Source organism: Bison bison, unplaced genomic scaffold, assembly GCF_000754665.1.
Source record: "Bison bison bison isolate TAMUID 2011002044 unplaced genomic scaffold, Bison_UMD1.0 scf7180017864158, whole genome shotgun sequence".
NCBI lineage: Eukaryota > Metazoa > Chordata > Mammalia > Artiodactyla > Bovidae > Bison > Bison bison.
Genome location: NW_011494730.1, coordinates 4,641,022 through 4,659,209, shown reverse-complemented (window position 1 = coordinate 4,659,209; position 18,188 = coordinate 4,641,022). Strand labels below are relative to the sequence as shown.

At 45.1% G+C, this 18,188-nt stretch overlaps 1 protein-coding gene and 1 pseudogene across 4 annotated transcripts in view; both read right to left on the bottom strand.

Annotated features, from left to right (window-relative positions):
- The window catches only part of LOC104989533 (UDP-glucuronosyltransferase 1-1-like), a 129,344-nt gene continuing 111,156 nt past the window's right edge, over nt 1-18,188 (bottom strand). For 2 of the 3 annotated variants that reach the window (XM_010841239.1, XM_010841238.1), the window contains exons 2-5: nt 6,135-6,266; nt 3,616-3,703; nt 3,107-3,326; nt 1-947 (exon numbers count right to left, since the gene is read on the bottom strand). In XM_010841239.1, coding sequence (XP_010839541.1) covers nt 650-947; nt 3,107-3,326; nt 3,616-3,703; nt 6,135-6,266 — 738 coding nt within the window. In that variant the 3' untranslated portion in view covers nt 1-649. Of the gene's footprint in view, nt 948-3,106; nt 3,327-3,615; nt 3,704-6,134; nt 6,267-12,540; nt 13,479-18,188 lie in introns of those variants that run through there. The other variant, XM_010841237.1, reaches the window with a different exon arrangement.
- On the bottom strand, nt 3,721-6,125 carry LOC104989531 (annotated as a pseudogene). The gene has a single exon (XR_825381.1). The product of XR_825381.1 is annotated as a bystin pseudogene (transcript).

Sequence of the window (18,188 nt, the reverse complement as noted above, 5' to 3'; positions counted from 1 at the left end):
TATAATTAACGTAAATTTATTAATGTATTTTTAGTTATCACATCAGAAAAAAATATACTTTCCAGTCACTATAATTTAGGCATCTGTCAAATTCAGATCTGTTTGGGACAAGCAATGATTATCTACTCAGGCATATCACCCACCAATTTTATACATCATTCTTCCCCCAGTAAAGTCAGAAATCATACACTGTCTCAGAAGAACTCTATACCATTCATTCACATCACATCAAGGACAAGGAAGAGACATCTTCTTTAGATGCATAGTGGTATCTGTGAAACATGAGCATAATTGAGAACCAGCCATAACTGGTAACTGAATGTATCTACCGATGCTGGACACATTCCTGGGGGAGGGGGAGGAAGACACGCTTCCCAGACAGGTCCCATTTTTGGGCAGGAACAGTATTGTAGGTTGAGGAAGGACCTACCAGTTCTCTTAAGTCAATTGAAAGATGACAAGTGAAGTCCAGATTAAGGTACTGGAGGAAACAGCAAAGAGACTCAAATATCTCTACCTGTGTGTGTGACTAGGGATTGGGTCATTTTTACTTTTCAAAACACACTCTGGGGCGTCATTTTCTGGCAAAGTAGTTCTTGAGTGAGCATAACATGAATTTAACCTTTCTCTAAAGTTTCCAACCCCGTTCTCAGTGTGTCTTGGATTTATGAGATTTCTTCACTCGCTCTTTCTTCCCAAAGCATTTCCGGAAGGCGAAGGCACAGGCCTTAAAGGTGATGAAGATGACCGTCAGCGTGACCGCCAGGAGGAAGCCAATCACATCCAGAGAGTGGTACTGGTACCAGGTGAGGTCATGGGCTGCAGGGCGCAGGTGGGATGCCCCCTTGTGCCTCATCACAAACTCCACCCAGAACACAGCCAGGTCCAGAGGCTCTATGGGGCGGTCCTTGTGAAGTCTGGAGAGGCGCATGATGTTTTCCTTATAGCTGAACACAAAGACAGTTATGTGAATGCCTGGAACACCAGCAGTAGTGAACCATCCTCCCTCTATCCTTGCTTCCAGATTTTCCAAACGTGGTAGAGTTTCTATTGTAATCAGAAACACACACACACACTAAATATTTTTTCTCTTAAAACTGGAAGCCAAAATTTTAAGTTATTTGAAACTTGCTTCCTACTCTTCTTCTTCTCTTTTTAGTGATATCCTTATAGGAAATTAGTCATACTTTGTGGTAACAAGATAAAGAAATAAAGGAACAGGTCATCTCAGAAATTATTAATGATTTCCCATTCAATGAGATTGCAAATAATCACTTCTAGCCACCGTAAAAGACAGTTTAAAGTGCCGTATCCAGGACAGTGATATACTTTCAACTACTGAGGCATCAGACCATCCAAGTGCTAAATTCTGCATGAGGGAGTGTCTATGCAGCCTGTTAAGGAAAAAATGGGTTCCTGTTTATTTTGGACTGTGTGAACAGCTGAGTCAATATCCAAATCCAAAATGGGTTGGATACTTCCTCCCTTAGTATGGGTGCACTAGAAGAAGGAAGAGAAGGAAGAGAAGGGGAAGGAGGAGGTGGCAAGGGGAAGAGAAGGGGAGAGACGGAAAAGCAAGACACTTATTCAGGAGTGATTATGGTCATATCTGACCTTAAACATGACCATCATCTCATATGGGTACATTATTATAATGTACTACTAATATTTGGCCATAAATTCTGTTAAACACCTTCTTTTTATATAAATTGTCTCATACAAAATAGATTTTCTTGGACTTTCACTCATTAATTTATTAAGCACCTGTTATGGCCTGGTTTTATAACCCGATGTTGGAAACTTTTTCACTTCTCTTTATCTTCTCTTTATCTCTTTATCTTTCCACTTCTCTAAACTGGGTGTCGTCCCAGTTTAGAGTTTTGGGAACACGGAGATTCACATGCGATGGGTCAGAAAGGAATAAAATTAGTAACTTGAAATGACTGATTAGTGTGGGTTTTTTTTAGATAGTAATGTACTAGAGAACTTCTACCAAGTCACTTTTGGATTACAAGTAGTTGTCCATACCACTGAACGAAAGGTCAAAGTTACGTTACTAATACGAACCTCAAGAATAAGTTACCAGCATATGGAAAGAAGTCAGGCTTTAATTGTAGTGATGCATGAGCAGCATGACCTAATGCTGACAAGTTGGGCTGCCAGAAGCCAATTGAAATGATGGATAAGAATCACATCAACTGCTCTGTCCAAACACTGTGGGCACTTTACCCTGGGGTTATGTAGATAATTCTTTTTCAATCAGAAGCATCACATACATGTGAGCACCATCATTTCTTGCCCATTTTCCCTTGTCTAGGCTTGGTTGTTCCCCTGTGTAGTGTCTCTTCCTATGTGAACACATTCCAGTCTTTTTACATCTGTCTTCCTGACTGATGTCTCCTTCAAAATGAAGAAACTATGGGTAAAGGTTCCTGATACTCTCGTAGATACACACACATACACACACATGCACACATGTGCACATACATAGCTGACTGTTGGATGAAGTCCACGCCTGTCCATAATTTCTTCCTAGAAGATTCTGATCAGCCTATTACTTGTAGCAATTGACAGCAATACAATAAAGTTCACGCAGAGATAATTTGATCTAATGGCTTTTGCCTATTGATTTGCTTTCAGAGCCACATTTGAACAACCTTGACTTTGCTATTATCATGAGCCTTTGTCATAGCACATCACACACACACACAGATTTTTAAACCCCCATGGACAAAATTTCTCACAGGTTTCAGTGCTGAGAAAAACCATACCTTAAGTAACTGATTTGTTTTTATCTTGGACACTATGCTTCTTCTAATGGAATGTTTCTTTCTTTGCAGGAACTTAGAGATCAGACATTTATTATATTGACATTTTTTAAATAAGTGGAAATTTTAAGTACACCAGGGGAAATAATATTTAAAATCATTTTTATGATAAATTCTATAGAAATTAAAGCACGTTTGTGTAAAATGAGTGGTAATAACCCCAAGTCATCTTACTTATAAACTAGATCTTGGGGTATTTGTTTTTGCATCTGAGCGGTTATTGTGAGGCGATGGCCAAAATACAAGTAGCAAGTATTCCTGGGTAGTTTTTCTCTTACGTCTTTTCATTGATGACAGCTTTCAAGGCTTTTTCTAAATCTTCTGAACTCATTTCCAGGACATTCAAAGTCACTCCAGCTCCCCGGGTCTCCATGCGCTTTGCATTGTCCATCTGATCACCAAACAAGGGCATCATCACCATGGGAACGCCATTGCATATTCCTTCATAAATGCCATGGGAGCCGGAATGTGTGATAAAGGCCCGAGTCTTTGGGTGACCTGAGGAGAAAAGCAGGGGGTGATGCCACCAGTCAAGCCACCGAGTTTCACCATCTGACATCGTCTGGGTCCTCCAAGCGTGCTCAGGGCCCAGTGCCATCCACACATGGCCCCTGCAGAAATGTGCAGAAGCGCACGTGGGTTGAGATATCCTACCAGGTAAAAGGCAATGTGGGATATGTTGACAATAATCCTTTCCAGCTAAATAACGCTTTAGAATAGCCCTGCCTGAGCCACTTTCTTAACTTAACCTTGGTTAGACCCTACGTGCTAAGTCCTCCCCACGTACCGAGCAGATCGTTCTGGGGCAGCCACTTGACGAGCTTTGTGTTCTTCGCAAGGTTTGGTGGTGGGGTCCCAGTGTATCGCCACAGGACCTTGCAGAAGGAAAAAAAAAAAAAACAAAAAAACCCCCCGAGTTTAAGAACGTACACATACCATTTTTATTTTTATTTTTTTCAATAAATACCTGCTTTTTGTCTTTATCCACCTCCTAGTGACCTGACACAACAGCCTGAAAGGAAGTACCCATTCCATCCCTAGCTGGGACCTGGGAGTGCTGGGCTGTGGGACCTCAAGTCAGGTCCCAGAACTGAGCAGGTATGCAGGCCTAGAACGCAAGAGGGAACCAGCCCTACTATGGCCCCCTGTTGAGAACTGGGGAGTCAGAGGCCTGAGACCTGTCTTGGCCCTGATCCGGGTCTTCAGCCGTCAAGGCTCGGAATCACCTCCAGTCACCAGCAGGGATCCTGGAGTCCTTCCACGCTCCGCAGACCCAGGCGAGCGCTGCATCCTCACTCCATGGTGACGGGAATATCTTCTACATCTCGGGGGACGGCACTCTGCAACTCACGCCTGATCTCCGGGGACAGCTGGGGGTGGGGCTGCAGCCGGAGCAGTTCCAGGAGGGCCTCCTTCTGCTCCGTGGCTAGGTCGGCCTTGTAGCGCTGGACCAAAGTCAACAGGCACTGGTGCCAGAGCACGGGCAGCTCACGCTTCTCTGTCCGGAAGCCCAGGAAGTGGAAGACCAGGGCGTCCAGCACTCGGTAGGGCAGTGCGTACTTCTTGTCCAGCAGCAGCCACAGGAAGATGCTGTTGGCCCCGCTGTACTCCATCTCTGCAATTTTCAGCATGGCCGCACTGGAGTGCAGCACGGGGATGGAGCACTTGGTGATGATGCTGCCCACGATGATGGCTTCCAGGAGGGTACAGGTGCCCGACTCGCACAGCGGGATCAGGATGCCTTTAAACCAGGCTCCAGGCTTGAACAGGGCCTTCTTCAGGGCCATGTAGAGGTGGAAGTTGAGTCGTTTGTACTCAGCAATGTCATCTCATACCCGGGGGAGCAGAACCAGGTTATAGAAGCGCTGGGCCATCCGTTCCTTTAGGTTAGAGGCAAAAATCCTTGTGGCTTGGTACATGGCAGCAGCGGTCCAGGCCTCAGGCTCTGTGACGTAGAGGATCTGCTCCCAGTTGGAGAGGGCAGGGATGATCTTAAATGCCTTGGGCAGTTTCCCACTGCGGTACTCAGACAACACCTCCTGAACCCCTCTGTAGACCTCTAGGACGCGGGGGTCCAGCTGGGGCACAGGGAAGCCTGAGACCTCGGACATGACCGTTTCGACTTCCGTCTGCTTCTCAGTTAACTGCTCCATGATGATGTCAGCCAGGGTGCGCCTGGCAGGAGGGTTCTGGTTCATGAACATCTCAAGGGCACGCTCATCCTCGGGGTCCACGACCACCTCCGCCTGCTAGCCCGGCCCTGCCGTTGTGGCAGCCTTCTCCAGGGTGGGCCACTCCTCGTCATCTGATCCATCCTGCGGCACTCCTGGACCAAGCCGCGTAGCGCGCTCCCAAGGCACCGCGGGTCTGTCCCCGCTCCCATGCTCTGCCTTGAGCTCCTCTTGCTGCTGCCGCGCTTGCTGCAAAATCCGTCGGGTCAGCCGGGGCCCCACGTACTCTTCCTCCTCGTCTCCGGTTCCGCGACCCTGCCCTTTTTCTCGGGTTCCTGCCCGCACCGCGTCCCCAGCCAGGATCTGCTCGGCCAGCGGCGCATGCTTTTCCTGACCCCCGGCCCCGCGGGCCGCCTTGAACTTGGGCATTTTTCTAGAAAACCGGGCCGTGAATTTTCCCACGTGGGTATGGACGGAAAAAGGCCCCGAGTGCGACATATACAATTTTTAAAACAAGACAAGACATTAGCTATAGTAGCTAGAAACTGGAGTCTCTGAATGAATATAACCTTGGAAAAGGTAGGAGGTATGATGATTAAGAAGGCTTTTGGGGACAGGTAACATTCTGTGTCTCGTTCCAGAGGCTTGATTCCATGGGTGTGTTCACTTCGTGAATCTGTGAAAATTCAGCAAGTTGTATATCTATGATTTTTGCACTTTTCTGAACTTCAAGGGAAATTACTTAATAAAATGAGTGGGCATGGAACTATAAAAGCAGAAATATAAGAAATGAATCCAGTGTCCTAACCAACTGCTTTCTGGAGAAATATTCTTATGCAATATGAAGAAACACTATCCTGCTCATTTTATTTTAAAAAAACAAATTCTCTTTAATACACTTTTGAGTCAGTTAAGTGAGAAAGAGTCCTCCTCGTGCAGTGGATCATGGTTTAACAGTGTAGTTGAGAATGAAATAGCAAAAAAAAAAAAACCTTTGGATTACTAGTAATAATTGGGAAGTGAAAGGGAAATCCAAATTTAAAGCCCAACTCATAAATTAATTTAGTTATTGCAAGTCTGGGGTTAGAACTCTTGTGAAGATAGATATTAAAAAAATCATATAGAATCTTCTTACTGTTTGAGGTATTTTGCCCAAAGCATCAGCAATTTCCATAGCTTTCTGCTCCGGAATCTCCGAGACCATTGAGCCCAAAGAGAAAACCACAATTCCGTGTTCTCCAGAAGCATTTACATAGGCTTCAAATTCCTAGAAGCAGAAGAGAAATTTCCAGTTAATTTTTTCTCATATTTTTTGATGACTATATGCATTCAGCTCTGAATAAGGTATCTTCCTCATAAGAAAATGATTACAGGAGTGTGTATTTGTGTGTGTGTGTGTGTGTGTGTGTGTGTGTGTGATAGAGACACAAAGTATTAATGTGTGTTGTAACACCCTCCCTCCCCAAGTCCTTTCCATCCCCAAGGAGGAATGTTTCCTGCTTACAGAGTTATCACCCAGGTTCTCCTCTGAAATGTAGATTCCAAGTCATGTGTCAAGTTTCTGAGAGAAAAGTGATCAGAGGTAAAGCCAGATCCTTTTCCCCAGGGCTTCATGCAGCTGGGAAAGTTTGGAAGAAAGCAGGCTTTGGGGAGGAGGGCTGAACGAACGAGCTGAAGGCAGTAGTAAGAAGGGAGGAAAGGGGAAGGAGCCTCCTGGAGAGAGGAGTGAGGTTTCAGCAGATTCCGTGAAAGGAAACATGGGAGGAGAGAAACACTGTCCAAATAGAATTTCAGCAAACTCTCTCCGGCACTTCCTCTCTAAGAAAATCTATGTAAAGACCCGTATTACTTTTCAAGACTTCTAGAATATTCTTTTTATGCTGAAAGAATGAATGGAGTCAAAGCACAAAGCTACAGAGGGCATTAAGAATTAGACTCATGATTAAGGAAAAACCTCAAATAGCAAAAAATCCTTCCACAACAAAAATCCTTCTGGCTTCCCTGCAGCCTGTGGCAGTCAATACACTTGAACGAGTAAAGCTCATATGCGTGTCAACTCCATGCTGAAATGTAACCAGTCAACCGTGCATTTTCCCAACCTTTTCCTGGATAAGAGTTTCTAAGGTGTTTAAGTCAACGTGCCTGCTTTAGCATAAAGAATATACAGAAACGTATTTGAATCTTTCTCTGCTGATTCCGTACGTACTGTAAAATGTAAACTGTTCCTCCCTAGGTATGAAAAACACAAAATAAGGGACAGAAACCCTTGCCAAGTGTGTCCCAGCGACCTGAGCCCCTTCTGTGGGGTTCAGAGAAGGTGAAGGGCATGTGAGTAAACCTTGACCACCAAAGCCTCTTGGTCGGAAGGAGAAACAGGCACAGTTTTCACCCACGCAGCATATGACCCTCACCTAGAGCCCGCTTCCTATTCTTAGTTCACTATGGCCCTCACGGTCATCCAAGGAAGGCTGCACGTGCAAGGCTGCTCCATTGTCTCAGGAAGCATCCAGCAAAGATCACCAGCAGGCAGACAGCCTTGGCTACTTAAGGACACAGTTCAAGACAAGGCAACGAGACTTTCAGAAGAAACTTCAGGGCCAGATGACCCAAGGAATAAGGAATGGAGAACAGAGACAGGGTGGCATGCCGACCCCTGTGTGGATTACACCAGCTTGTTCTCCTCTGCATGTGAGACAGGATCATCCGAAAACTAGGGCCTGAGTGCATTCAAAGTCCTTCCCTTTACTAACAGCATCCTATTGTCATTATGATGACTTTTTAAGTCAAGGAGTAATTGGGGGGGGGGCATGCCATGTAGCTTGTGGGTTCCCTGACCAAGGACTGAACCCATCAAGTGAGTTTTGGTGTATTTGAGCTATCAACTATGATTGATTTGCCAGTTAACAATGACTCTTACAACTACTAGAACCCGAGTAATCTGTGGTTCCTTGAATGAAGCAGAAAGTTGGATATTAGAAAATGTCTGTGTGTGTAGGGTGAGAATCAGACATGGCAGGGATCCCAGCTAGTAAGTACAGGTTAGTTTACGACCTGGCAAAGGGCTATCCCTTAAGGAATAATGGATAGACTTAGAGATCAATGTCAAATGAAAGCTCTGAAAATGATAGGGATAGAATGAAGGGACATAATAGATGATTACATAGTTAATCCCACTAGCAGATTATAAGTAGAAAAACATAGGAGACCCCTGTAAGTTCATGATTACTTGAGAAAGCAGGTTTCCTTAACCATAAAACCAAGCAGGCTTGCGTAACAACAAAACCAGGCAGCAAAAGCATGGTGTGTGTCCCAAAACACTAAAACAATGGTAGCGTGAGACCAACATCCTGCCCAGTGAGTTCAGTAAGTTAATGATTCCTAGGACTTGCTGTCTGCACACATAACCGTGACCCTAGCTTGACCATATAGGGACAAGAAAACGCTCCTGGAGGAGGAGCCGATGATGGAAGCATGACGTCTACTCAAGAAAGACAAAGGTCTTCTCCCCCTCCCTGCTTTTCCTTTGATCATAAAGCTGTAGCACATTAAGTTCTCAGGTGTGGCATTTCTCACCCGCCCTCTTGTAAGCCTCAAGTGTGTGTGCTTAGTCACTTCAGTCATGTCCAGTTCTGTGAGACACTATGGACTGTAGCCTGCAGACTCCTCTATCCATGGGATTCTCCAGGCAAGAATACTGGAGTGGGTTGCCATACCCTCCTCCAAGGGATCTTCCTAACCCAGGGATCAAACCTGCAGTGTCTCCTCCGTCTTCTGCATTGCAGGTATATTTTTCTTTACCACTGAGCCACCCAGGAAGCCCCATGTAAGCCCCACAAGCATCCTACCCTAATAAATCACTTCTTATCTATCACTCTGCCTCTCACTGGATTCTTCTCTATACTGATACATAAAGAACTATGGTACCAGAACTCTTTGGAGTCCTCCTGAAATGATGCCAAACTTTTCAGCAAGATGCAACAGGAATAATGCAATCAGAAGAACAGCAGCATTAGTCACAGCATTGAAACTAGAACCTGGAGATGAATGGTGGGTGTATCTCAGGAAGAAAGGAAGGAAACCCCTAGATTCAGCCTTGGGCAATAATCTTAGCATGGCGTGATCTGTTCCCAAACTTCAGAGCCAACTCCAGAGCGCTCCAGGCTTCAAGACACACACACACTACCCGTGCACGCACACACACGCAGTGGTAATCTACTTGAAGGAAACAGAGCAAGGCACAAGTAGGGCAATTTTCTCTGAACTATTGGTTATTAATGATCTAATTCACTCCCTGAGAGTCTCCAGATGGTTTTATATGTCTCCAAAGAATGCCACGGAGAAGGTGATAGCACCCAACTCCAGTACTCTTGCCTGGACACCCTGAGAGCTGGTGTCCAGAGGTAAAGAAGCTGGGTACCAAGTGCCATTGCGATGGGACACGGACCCCTGCCTCCATCACTGCCGTGTCTCAGGTGACTGAGAACCATGGCATTTAGTGTAGTATTGTTGACCTTTCTAGGTTCAAAAGCAGTTGTAGTGTTATCAGGCATCCTGGGCCTTGTTAATCTCCTGTTTGTCAAGTGTACTGACTTCGAAACCCAGGAGGCTTTTACTAGAAGTCCTGACTTTGGCTGTGAGTTTAGTATTTTGAGTTCTAGGCTTTTATTAGATTTTTCCTTCCCAAATGCCTTTCATTTTGCAAGGAGACTCATGAAACAGTATGTTGGAAATGTGTTGCTGTCTCATTGTACATTCAGAGCCACTTAGGAACACTTTGAGCTTCCTTGTCACCACTCTCTTCTCTTCATCATCTTCAAGTCTGTTCTTACCGATCCTCTGTTTGACTGTTTTCCTTACAACCATTGTGGATGTGTGGACACCATCTCTGGACCTCTGTGTATTCTGAGATGTTCTCAGGTGAGAGGGGACTGACATCCTGGAATTCTTGAGTGTCATGCCTTTTCTCTCAGCATTGCTCTACCATCTTTATTCTTTGATGGCATCCCAAAGGTATGCCCAACACCAAGCTGTGCTTTCTCTAGGGACTCTCATTAACAAAGATTTCATCTTTATACTTGAAAAGTTCAGGACTTTTACCAAGAGCATTGGGAATAGTATGATCCCCAATACAGGGAAGGAAGTGCAGAGCAGCACTCTCTAACTAACCAAGGGGAAAAAAGATAACAGCAATGTGACAGACCAGCATAAATCAAGAAAAAGGGAAATGACAAAGCAAAGTAAAAATAAACTGCAAGAGTTATAATCATATCTGTTGATTGTTAAGTGCAAACAGGTGAAATTCAACTGTTAAAGGAATCTGCCTGACTAGGTTAACAATATTGGCTCTGTAGAGCTTTCGGGTTTATTTTGTTGTGTTTATCTTTTGCAGCACAGTATGTGGGGTCTTAGTTCCCTGACCAAGAATCAAACCCACGCCCCCTTCATTGGTAGCACAGAATCTTAACCACTGGACTGCCAGGGAAGTCCGTGCTTCATGTTGTTTAAAGAGAAGGAAGAAGGTTGAAGACCTGGAGTATTAAGGAGGCACTAGAGAAATGTAAACAAAAGCAGTGCAGGAATGGTGATATTAGCATCTAAAAATGGAATTTCAAATTAAAAGCATTTCAGTAAGACAATGGGAACTGCTATCAGGCACAATTTACAGAAATATTCTCACATCGAAGCTCACTTGCAAAAAACAAGGCAGCAACCAACACACATCCAATACAATTTACCACTTAAGGGGAAAATATGTCAATAAATGATATAAAGATGTGATGTCAAGAAAGACCTTTGATAAAGTTCTGCAGTCTCTCCCATGAAACATCCTAAATAAAGAAGAAAATCACTTAAATAAATAAGAGCTGTTTTCCAAATGCAACAGCAAACATGCAAAAATATCTTGCTCGGACCTGCTGGCTAACTTTCTTTCCTTTGATCTGAGATATGACTGTTGGTTTCATGACATTTCACCCCTTTCTTTTTCTCTGTCTGAAAAAGAACCATTAACGGATTTCTACACTCCTGGATTTTCTCATCTTGCTTTCAGAAAATCCACAGCACACCTTCTTTCTTCACCAGACCACCCCACTAGACACAAATGTGTCCAGCAGACCGTGGGGGTCTCAGAATCTTATTGCCAGGGGTCTTCGAGGGCTTACGAGATCTCTCCTCACATTACAGGGGTGGAATCAGAGCCCCATTCAGGAGCCCCTGTTTTGCAGCAGTGGGATGGAGGTATCCAGGTAGCACCCGATTCCTCACCTGGTATTGCTCCTGCTGCCAGAAGTTTCAGCTGGCTATGACAATTATATAATCATTTAAAACATGAGGGCTGCTCTGCTGGCTCAGCGATAAAGAACCTGCCTGCTGGTGCAGGAGACTCGGGTTCAATCCCTGATCTGGCCGAGGAGCAACTAAGCCCGTGTGCCACAAGTACTGAGCCTGTGCTCTAGAGCCCAGGAGTTACAACTACTGAAGCCAGGCCTCCCTAGAGCCCATGCTTCTCAACAAGAGAAGCCACCGTCATGAGAAGCCTGTGCACCGCAATGAAGAGTAAGCCTCTCTCGCTGCAACCAGAGAAAAGCCTGGGCAGCAACAAAGACCCAAAGTCAAAAATTATTATTTTTTAAATATTATAAAATACGAATGTCAGAAGCTCACTGGAAATAAGATTCATCACTCTATGAGGGTGATAGTAGCCCCTCGTAGGAGCCAGACTCAGCATCTGGAAAGTACTTGGGCTACCAGCAAATCCCAAACCAATACTTGAATAAATGAAGGAATGCCCACTGAACTGTCACCTACTTGAAGAATCTTTCCCAAATCCCCATTAGAAGGAAACTCTCCTGCTATTCTCTATCCTCTCTGTCGAGATTTGGAAGAGAATGTGAATGCTACTTTTGTTTTTTTTCTGCAAACTTCCAGTTGCAGAGGGTGAAAACATTAATATATAAGCATTTAAGAGAGTGAGATGCATGAGCTTTGAATCCAGCATCAGAACCTGGCTGTCTAGTGATTTGCTTTATTATAGGAAATGGAACTGCCGTATTCAGCTTCTTATTATCTAGAAACTGGACTTTTAACCAGGAACATAAAGGCAATTTTCCCTGCCACGCAGGATCTATCTATGGATGCCAAAGAATTATTTCAGCAATCTTGACTTTTGTGAGCCTGACCTGACCATGGGCAAAGTGCACGCTGCACAATTTTGTTCTCTGCAAGGAACCCTGGACCCAGGGCCCTGTGTTTATGGCATTTAACCCATGTCACATCTAATCAATTACTATCCACTGGAGTGCACAGAATAAAATGGCCAAAGTACACTTTCCTAAAATCTCCGATTAAAAAAAACAAAAAACAAAAAAACCTAGAAGAAGATGCCAAAGAGTTATAAATTACAACTCACTCCTAAGAGACTGGTGAAATAGAAATGAACAAGAGAAGGCATTTGAGGCTGTCTCAGCAGATCCATGACAAGTTCATCCACTCAAAGTTCTTGCTAGAATACAGGTATATAAAGTTCCCACTCAAATACACACCTGAGAGAGTGGCTTTTTGCTAGCGCAGTTGATCCCACCAACAAAAACTATGTTGGGCATGATGGGTCTTGGGAAATTAAACACAAAGTCACTTCTGAGAATCCAGACAGACCCAAAACTCATGAGATCCCGAACAGTCATGTCTTTCTGAAGGATTTCCGAGGCAAGCAGCCCGTATGGGGAATAAACCATATCGCACAGCAAACTCTCTGACAAGGTGATGAACATGTTCTTCACCCGCTGCAGGAAGGTCATGTGATCTGAGTTAAAGGACAGATACCTGGGCACGTAGGATGGTGGACTGGGGCTCTGGGTACCCTGAAAGTCCAGGCTGCATGGCAGTCCATTCAAGAAGAACACGGCAGGCACAGACAGGTACTGGGCCACGATGGGGCCGCAGGGAAGGAAAGGGTCTGTCAACACGGCATCGAAGCTACTTGCCGTCAGGGAGGCCATCAGCTCCTTGTTGTGCAGTAAGTGGGAGCAGGCGGATAAGAGCAGAGCCGAGTCCTTTTTGATTTTCTGGTAGGTTTTGATCACGCGCTTCAGGAAAGGATCATCCTCAAAAACAGTACGCCCGAGGCTGATAAAAGTCTCTTCCAAGTCCTCCCTTCGGAATGGCACAGGGTACCTCTTCAAGGTGTAAAATGCTTCCTCTTTAATGTATATGGAGGCATCAGGTGCCAGGACCACTATGTCATGTCCCTTCTGCTGCAGTGGCTGGAGGGGTCTGACCAAACTCAGCCAGTGGCTGCCATCTACCGGGACCACCAGCAGCTTCCCACCCTGGGACACGGAGGGGCCGAGTGCGCACAGCAGCAGGAGCAGGATGACTGGGCGATCCCCCTGGGACCCTGCTGTCATGCTTGCTCTGCTGTTGCTACCGAGACAGCCACCTGCCGGAGGTCTGCCCCCTCTCACTTACATAACTCAGGAACCAAACTAAACACCAAGTTAGTGTTTGCTTGTGTCACGTGACCATAGCTGTCAGTCAGCTACAGACTGCTGGGCGTTTACTTTTAGAGATAAAGAGGGCAGGACTTTCTAGGTCTCGCCACAGGCAACAGTTTGTCTGGAAGCCCCTAAGCACGCGAATTCTTTTTTTATCTTTTCAATTGAACTATACCATACTGTGTTAGTTTCAGGTGTAGAAGGAAGTGATTCAGGCATATGCATGCTCACGCTTCTGCACTCTTAAGCTCCCTCCCCACCCTCCCCTGCCCAGGAGTTCACCAAGATCAAGATTCTAGGTGAGAAGAAAAAAGGTGGCAAGGGTTTGGCTCATAGGTGTGTGCTTATCTGTCATTCTGAAATTCATAGTCCAATTTAAACAATAAGGGCAGTCGTTCTTCTAAAGTCTCAATGTCACAAGCGTTCATCTGTAGATTACATAGAGCAAAGGGGCTGTAAAAACACATAGTCACCACGTTAATGATTTTATGACTTTACTGCATCAGGCAGAGCCTCAGAACTTTTTGAGGCCGCTGTGCACTTGAATGGTTTAAGAGTGTGACTCTGTCCAAGACCAGAAATTGTTCTTTACCAAAATGAATAGCAGGCAGTCCACACCCACTCTCAAAAATTATGACCAAGAACCATGACTAAGCAATCCAATAAAACTCCTTCCCTGCAGCCTGTGGAGACCTGACCCTCAGAATCCACTGTGAATTCCCCCACTCATCAAAGATTTATGGCAAGTGTTGGCCCTCCCAGCATGATGCGAAGAGCCAGGGCCCGAAATCCAAGTTAGACACGGTCTGTGCCTGTCAAGAGGGCTCTGGCAGACAAACAACAAGGCAATTACAGGGCAGGCTGAGATGTGCTGGGGTCGGGGAGCGTGGGTAGCCAAGGAAACCGAGCAGGGCAGTGATGTAGTCTTGCTCTGGTGTCTACTAAAGAGTGGGGTGTCTGCAAGAGCGTTCCTAGACTCCCTGGAAGGTGATTTCTTTTAAAGCTGAAGCCATGCTGAAGTGAAAAAACTCACCCTCCCAACTACTCTTAGCTCTTTTGATGGAATCAAACTGGAGCTGCTTGTTACTAAACTGAAAAGGGCTACATAATCAAGTCCACTCCCTCTGGATAATCTGTGGGGCCCTCCAGGAGAAACAAAGTCACCTTCCTTGACTTTCCATAGCATTTTGCTTTATTCTGCCTTGTCACTGTCGCCATTTACTCAGTCAGTCGTGTCCAATTCTTTTGCGACCCCGTGGACTGTAGCCTGCCAGGCTCCTCTGTCCATGAGATTTCCCAGGCAAGAAAACCAGAGTGGGTTGACATTTCTTTCTCTGGGAGAGCTTCCCAACCCAAGGATCGAACCCACGTCTCCTGCATTGACAGGTGGACTTTTTTTTTTTTTTAACCATCGAGCCTCCAGGGAAGCCCCCATTCTGCCTTGTATCCTTCAGCAATTTGCCTGAGTTCCCTACTAGACTCCCTCTCTGCCTCTATCTCTACCTATCCACGGCTTTGCAGACAGTAAGACTCAGTAAATGTTTCTGTTTGGATGTGATGCCCCTTCTCCCTTTGCTCTAGGCCCTCTATTCAACCCAGCAAGTGCCAAATCTGGATCATTCTACCACTGGTTCTCAGACCCAGCTGCCATGGTTTTGTTTCTAGGCTTCAACCTCCAAGGCTCTTAGTCCCTACCTCTCTCTTTGGATTCCCTGCATCGGCCATCCATTGCACAGTCGCAGCCGCCACCATCCCTAAAACCTTGGTCAGCACATTGCTAGGGTCCAGAATAAATGCAGACTCCACAGCTTTGCCTTCAAAACTCCCTGGAATGGACTCCATTTCATTCCACTTCTCTAGCCTTTCTGCTTAACTGCTCTCTCTGCCCCTTTCCTTCCTGCCATTCTGAATCACTTAACCTACCCCAAACACACCTTGTACTTTTCCATATTGCTTTGTTCACAGTGGACTCTATTACCAATCTCTACTTTCTACTATTGTTTATTGCATGCTTCCCAAGTGCCAGGTTGGCTTGAGTTTCTCAAGGTGATATGGAATCAGCAGTTTGTTCTGGTGAAAAGGTGAACCCTTTTGGATCTATTACCTTTTATGATGAAATATTGAGTTCATTGGTTAATCATTTCCTCTTAGAACTAAGTGAACTTTATTGGTGTTGCCTCACCATTTATCAAGGAAATTAATATAGTGTCATAGAAAGAAAAAGGAGGGAGTGGAAAAGTCAAATGTCAAAAAGAAAAGCATGGTGATACAGCAGTTTTAGCAGAAATAATCACGAAATCCCAAGTTTACATGCAGCACTTAAACATGCCAGCAGTTTTCATCATTTTGATATACTGGGTCAGGAGTTAACAGACTATGAGCCAGAGCACCCTGGGGATCCCCAAAAAATCTTCAGAGAATTTTTCAAAGTTAAAATTGTTTCTAAGATAATGATATTTGACTTTTGAATACACTGGAGTTTCCCAGTGGCTACATGACACGTGATATAGCAATACATTGAATGCAGAAGCAGATATAAAAGTCGAGCTCTTCTGTTAATCCAGAGAGATGTTAAAAAAAAATAGAAAATAATGGCACTGTTTGTTAATGTTTTGAAAAAGTTATTTTCCATAAATATATGATTTATATTAGCATGTAATGGGTTTATCGTTATTAAATTGACCTTGTTTTAATTTTTGCTGGAGCAAGTACTGATAGATATAACTCACATAAACAAAAGCAAAAGGGTCCTGAGGAAAAAAAGTTGGAGAAATGCTGTTCTAGACAAATGGTAAGAGTGTTTGTTTCTCAGACAAGGATCAGACTAAACTTACTCTGATTACTCTACTCTACCCCCAACTTAGATATATCAATAACCTCAGAAATGCAGATGACACCACCCTCATCTCAGGAAGCGAAGAGGACCAAAGAGCCTCTTGATGAAGGTGAGTGAAAGAGGAGAGTGAAAAAGGTAACTTAAAACTCAACAGTCAAAAAACAAAGATCAAGGCAGAGATCCCATCACCTCAAGGCAAATAGATGGGGAAACAATGGAAACAGTGAGAGACTTTATTTTCTTGGGCTCCAAAATCTCTGCAGATGGTGACTACAACCATGAAATGAAAAGATGCTTGCTCCTTGGAAGAAAAGTTATGATCAGAGACAGCATATTAAAAAGCAGAGACATTACTTTGCCAACAGAAGTCCATCTAGTCAAAGCTATGATTTTTCCAGTAGTCATGTATGGATGCGAAAGCTGGACTATAAAGAAAACTGAGCACCAAAGAATTGATGCTTTTGAACTGTGGTGTTGGATAAGACTCTTGAGAGTCCCTTGGAATGCAAGAAGATCCAAGCAGTCCATCCTAAAGGAGATCAGTCCTTAATATTCATTGGAAGGACTGATGCTGACAGAAGCTCCAATACTTTGGCCACCTGATGCAAACTTATTGGGAAAGACCCTGATGCTGGGAAAGACAGCAGGCAGAAGAAGGAGAGGATAAAGGATGAGATGGTTGGATGGCAATGGACATGAGTTTGAGCAAACTCTGGGGGATGGTGAAGGACAGGAAAGCCTGGCTGCAGTCCACGGAGTTGCAACGAGTTGGACACGACTGAGCGACTGAACAACAGGACAACACCCCTCACCTCCAGCCAAGCGGAAGCCTGATGTCAAGCCTACTTTAAGAAAATGACTTTCTTTCTTGATCCAAGACCTTGATTTCCTGACCAGAGATGGAACCAGTGCTCCCTGCATTGAGAGAACAGGGTCATAACCACAGGACCATCAGAGAGATACCTGTGAGAACTATCTGCTAAGGTAGTCAGAGCCACATCTCCCCGTTTGGTGATAGGTCCGTCTAGTCAAGGCTTTGGTTTTTCCAGTGGTCATGTATGGATGTGAGAGTTGAGCTGTGAAGAAAGCTGAGTGCCGAAGAATTGATGCTTTTGAACTATGGTGTTGGAGAAGACTCTTGAGAGGCCCCTGGACTGCAAGGAGATCCAACCAGTCCATTCTGAAGGAGATCAGCCCTGGGATTTCTTTGGAAGGAATGATGCTAAAGCTGAAACTCCAGTACTTTGGCCACCTCATGCGAAGAGTTGACTCATTGGAAAACACCCTGATGCTGGGAGGGATTGGGGGAGGGAGGAGAAGGGGACGACAGAGGATGAGATGGCTGGATGGCATCACTGACTCGATGGACATGAGTCTGAGTGAACTCCGGGAGTTGGTGATGGACGGGGAGGCCTGGCGTGTTTCGGTTCATGGGGTCGCAGGGAGTCGGACACGACTGAGCAACTGATCTGATCTCATCTGAAAGACATGAGACACTAACTGTTCATTTCGAGCAAACTTAATCGAAACATCTTTAACCAAGTAGTCTATAACTCTGATTCCCAGAACATAACTATAAACTTGAACTGCTGCTGCTGCTAAGTCACTTCAGTCGTGTCTGACTCTGTGCGACCCCACAGACGGCAGTCCGCCAGGATCCTCTGTCCCTGGGATTCTCCAGGCAAGAACACTGGAGTGGGTTGCCATTTCCTTCTCCAATGCGTGAAAGTGAAAAGTGAAAGGGAAGTCGCTCGGTCGGGTCCGACTCTTTGCGACCCCATGGACTGCAGCCTACCAGGCTCCTCCGTCCATGGGATTTTCCAGGCAAGAGTGCTGGAGTGGGGTGCCATTGCCTTGAAAC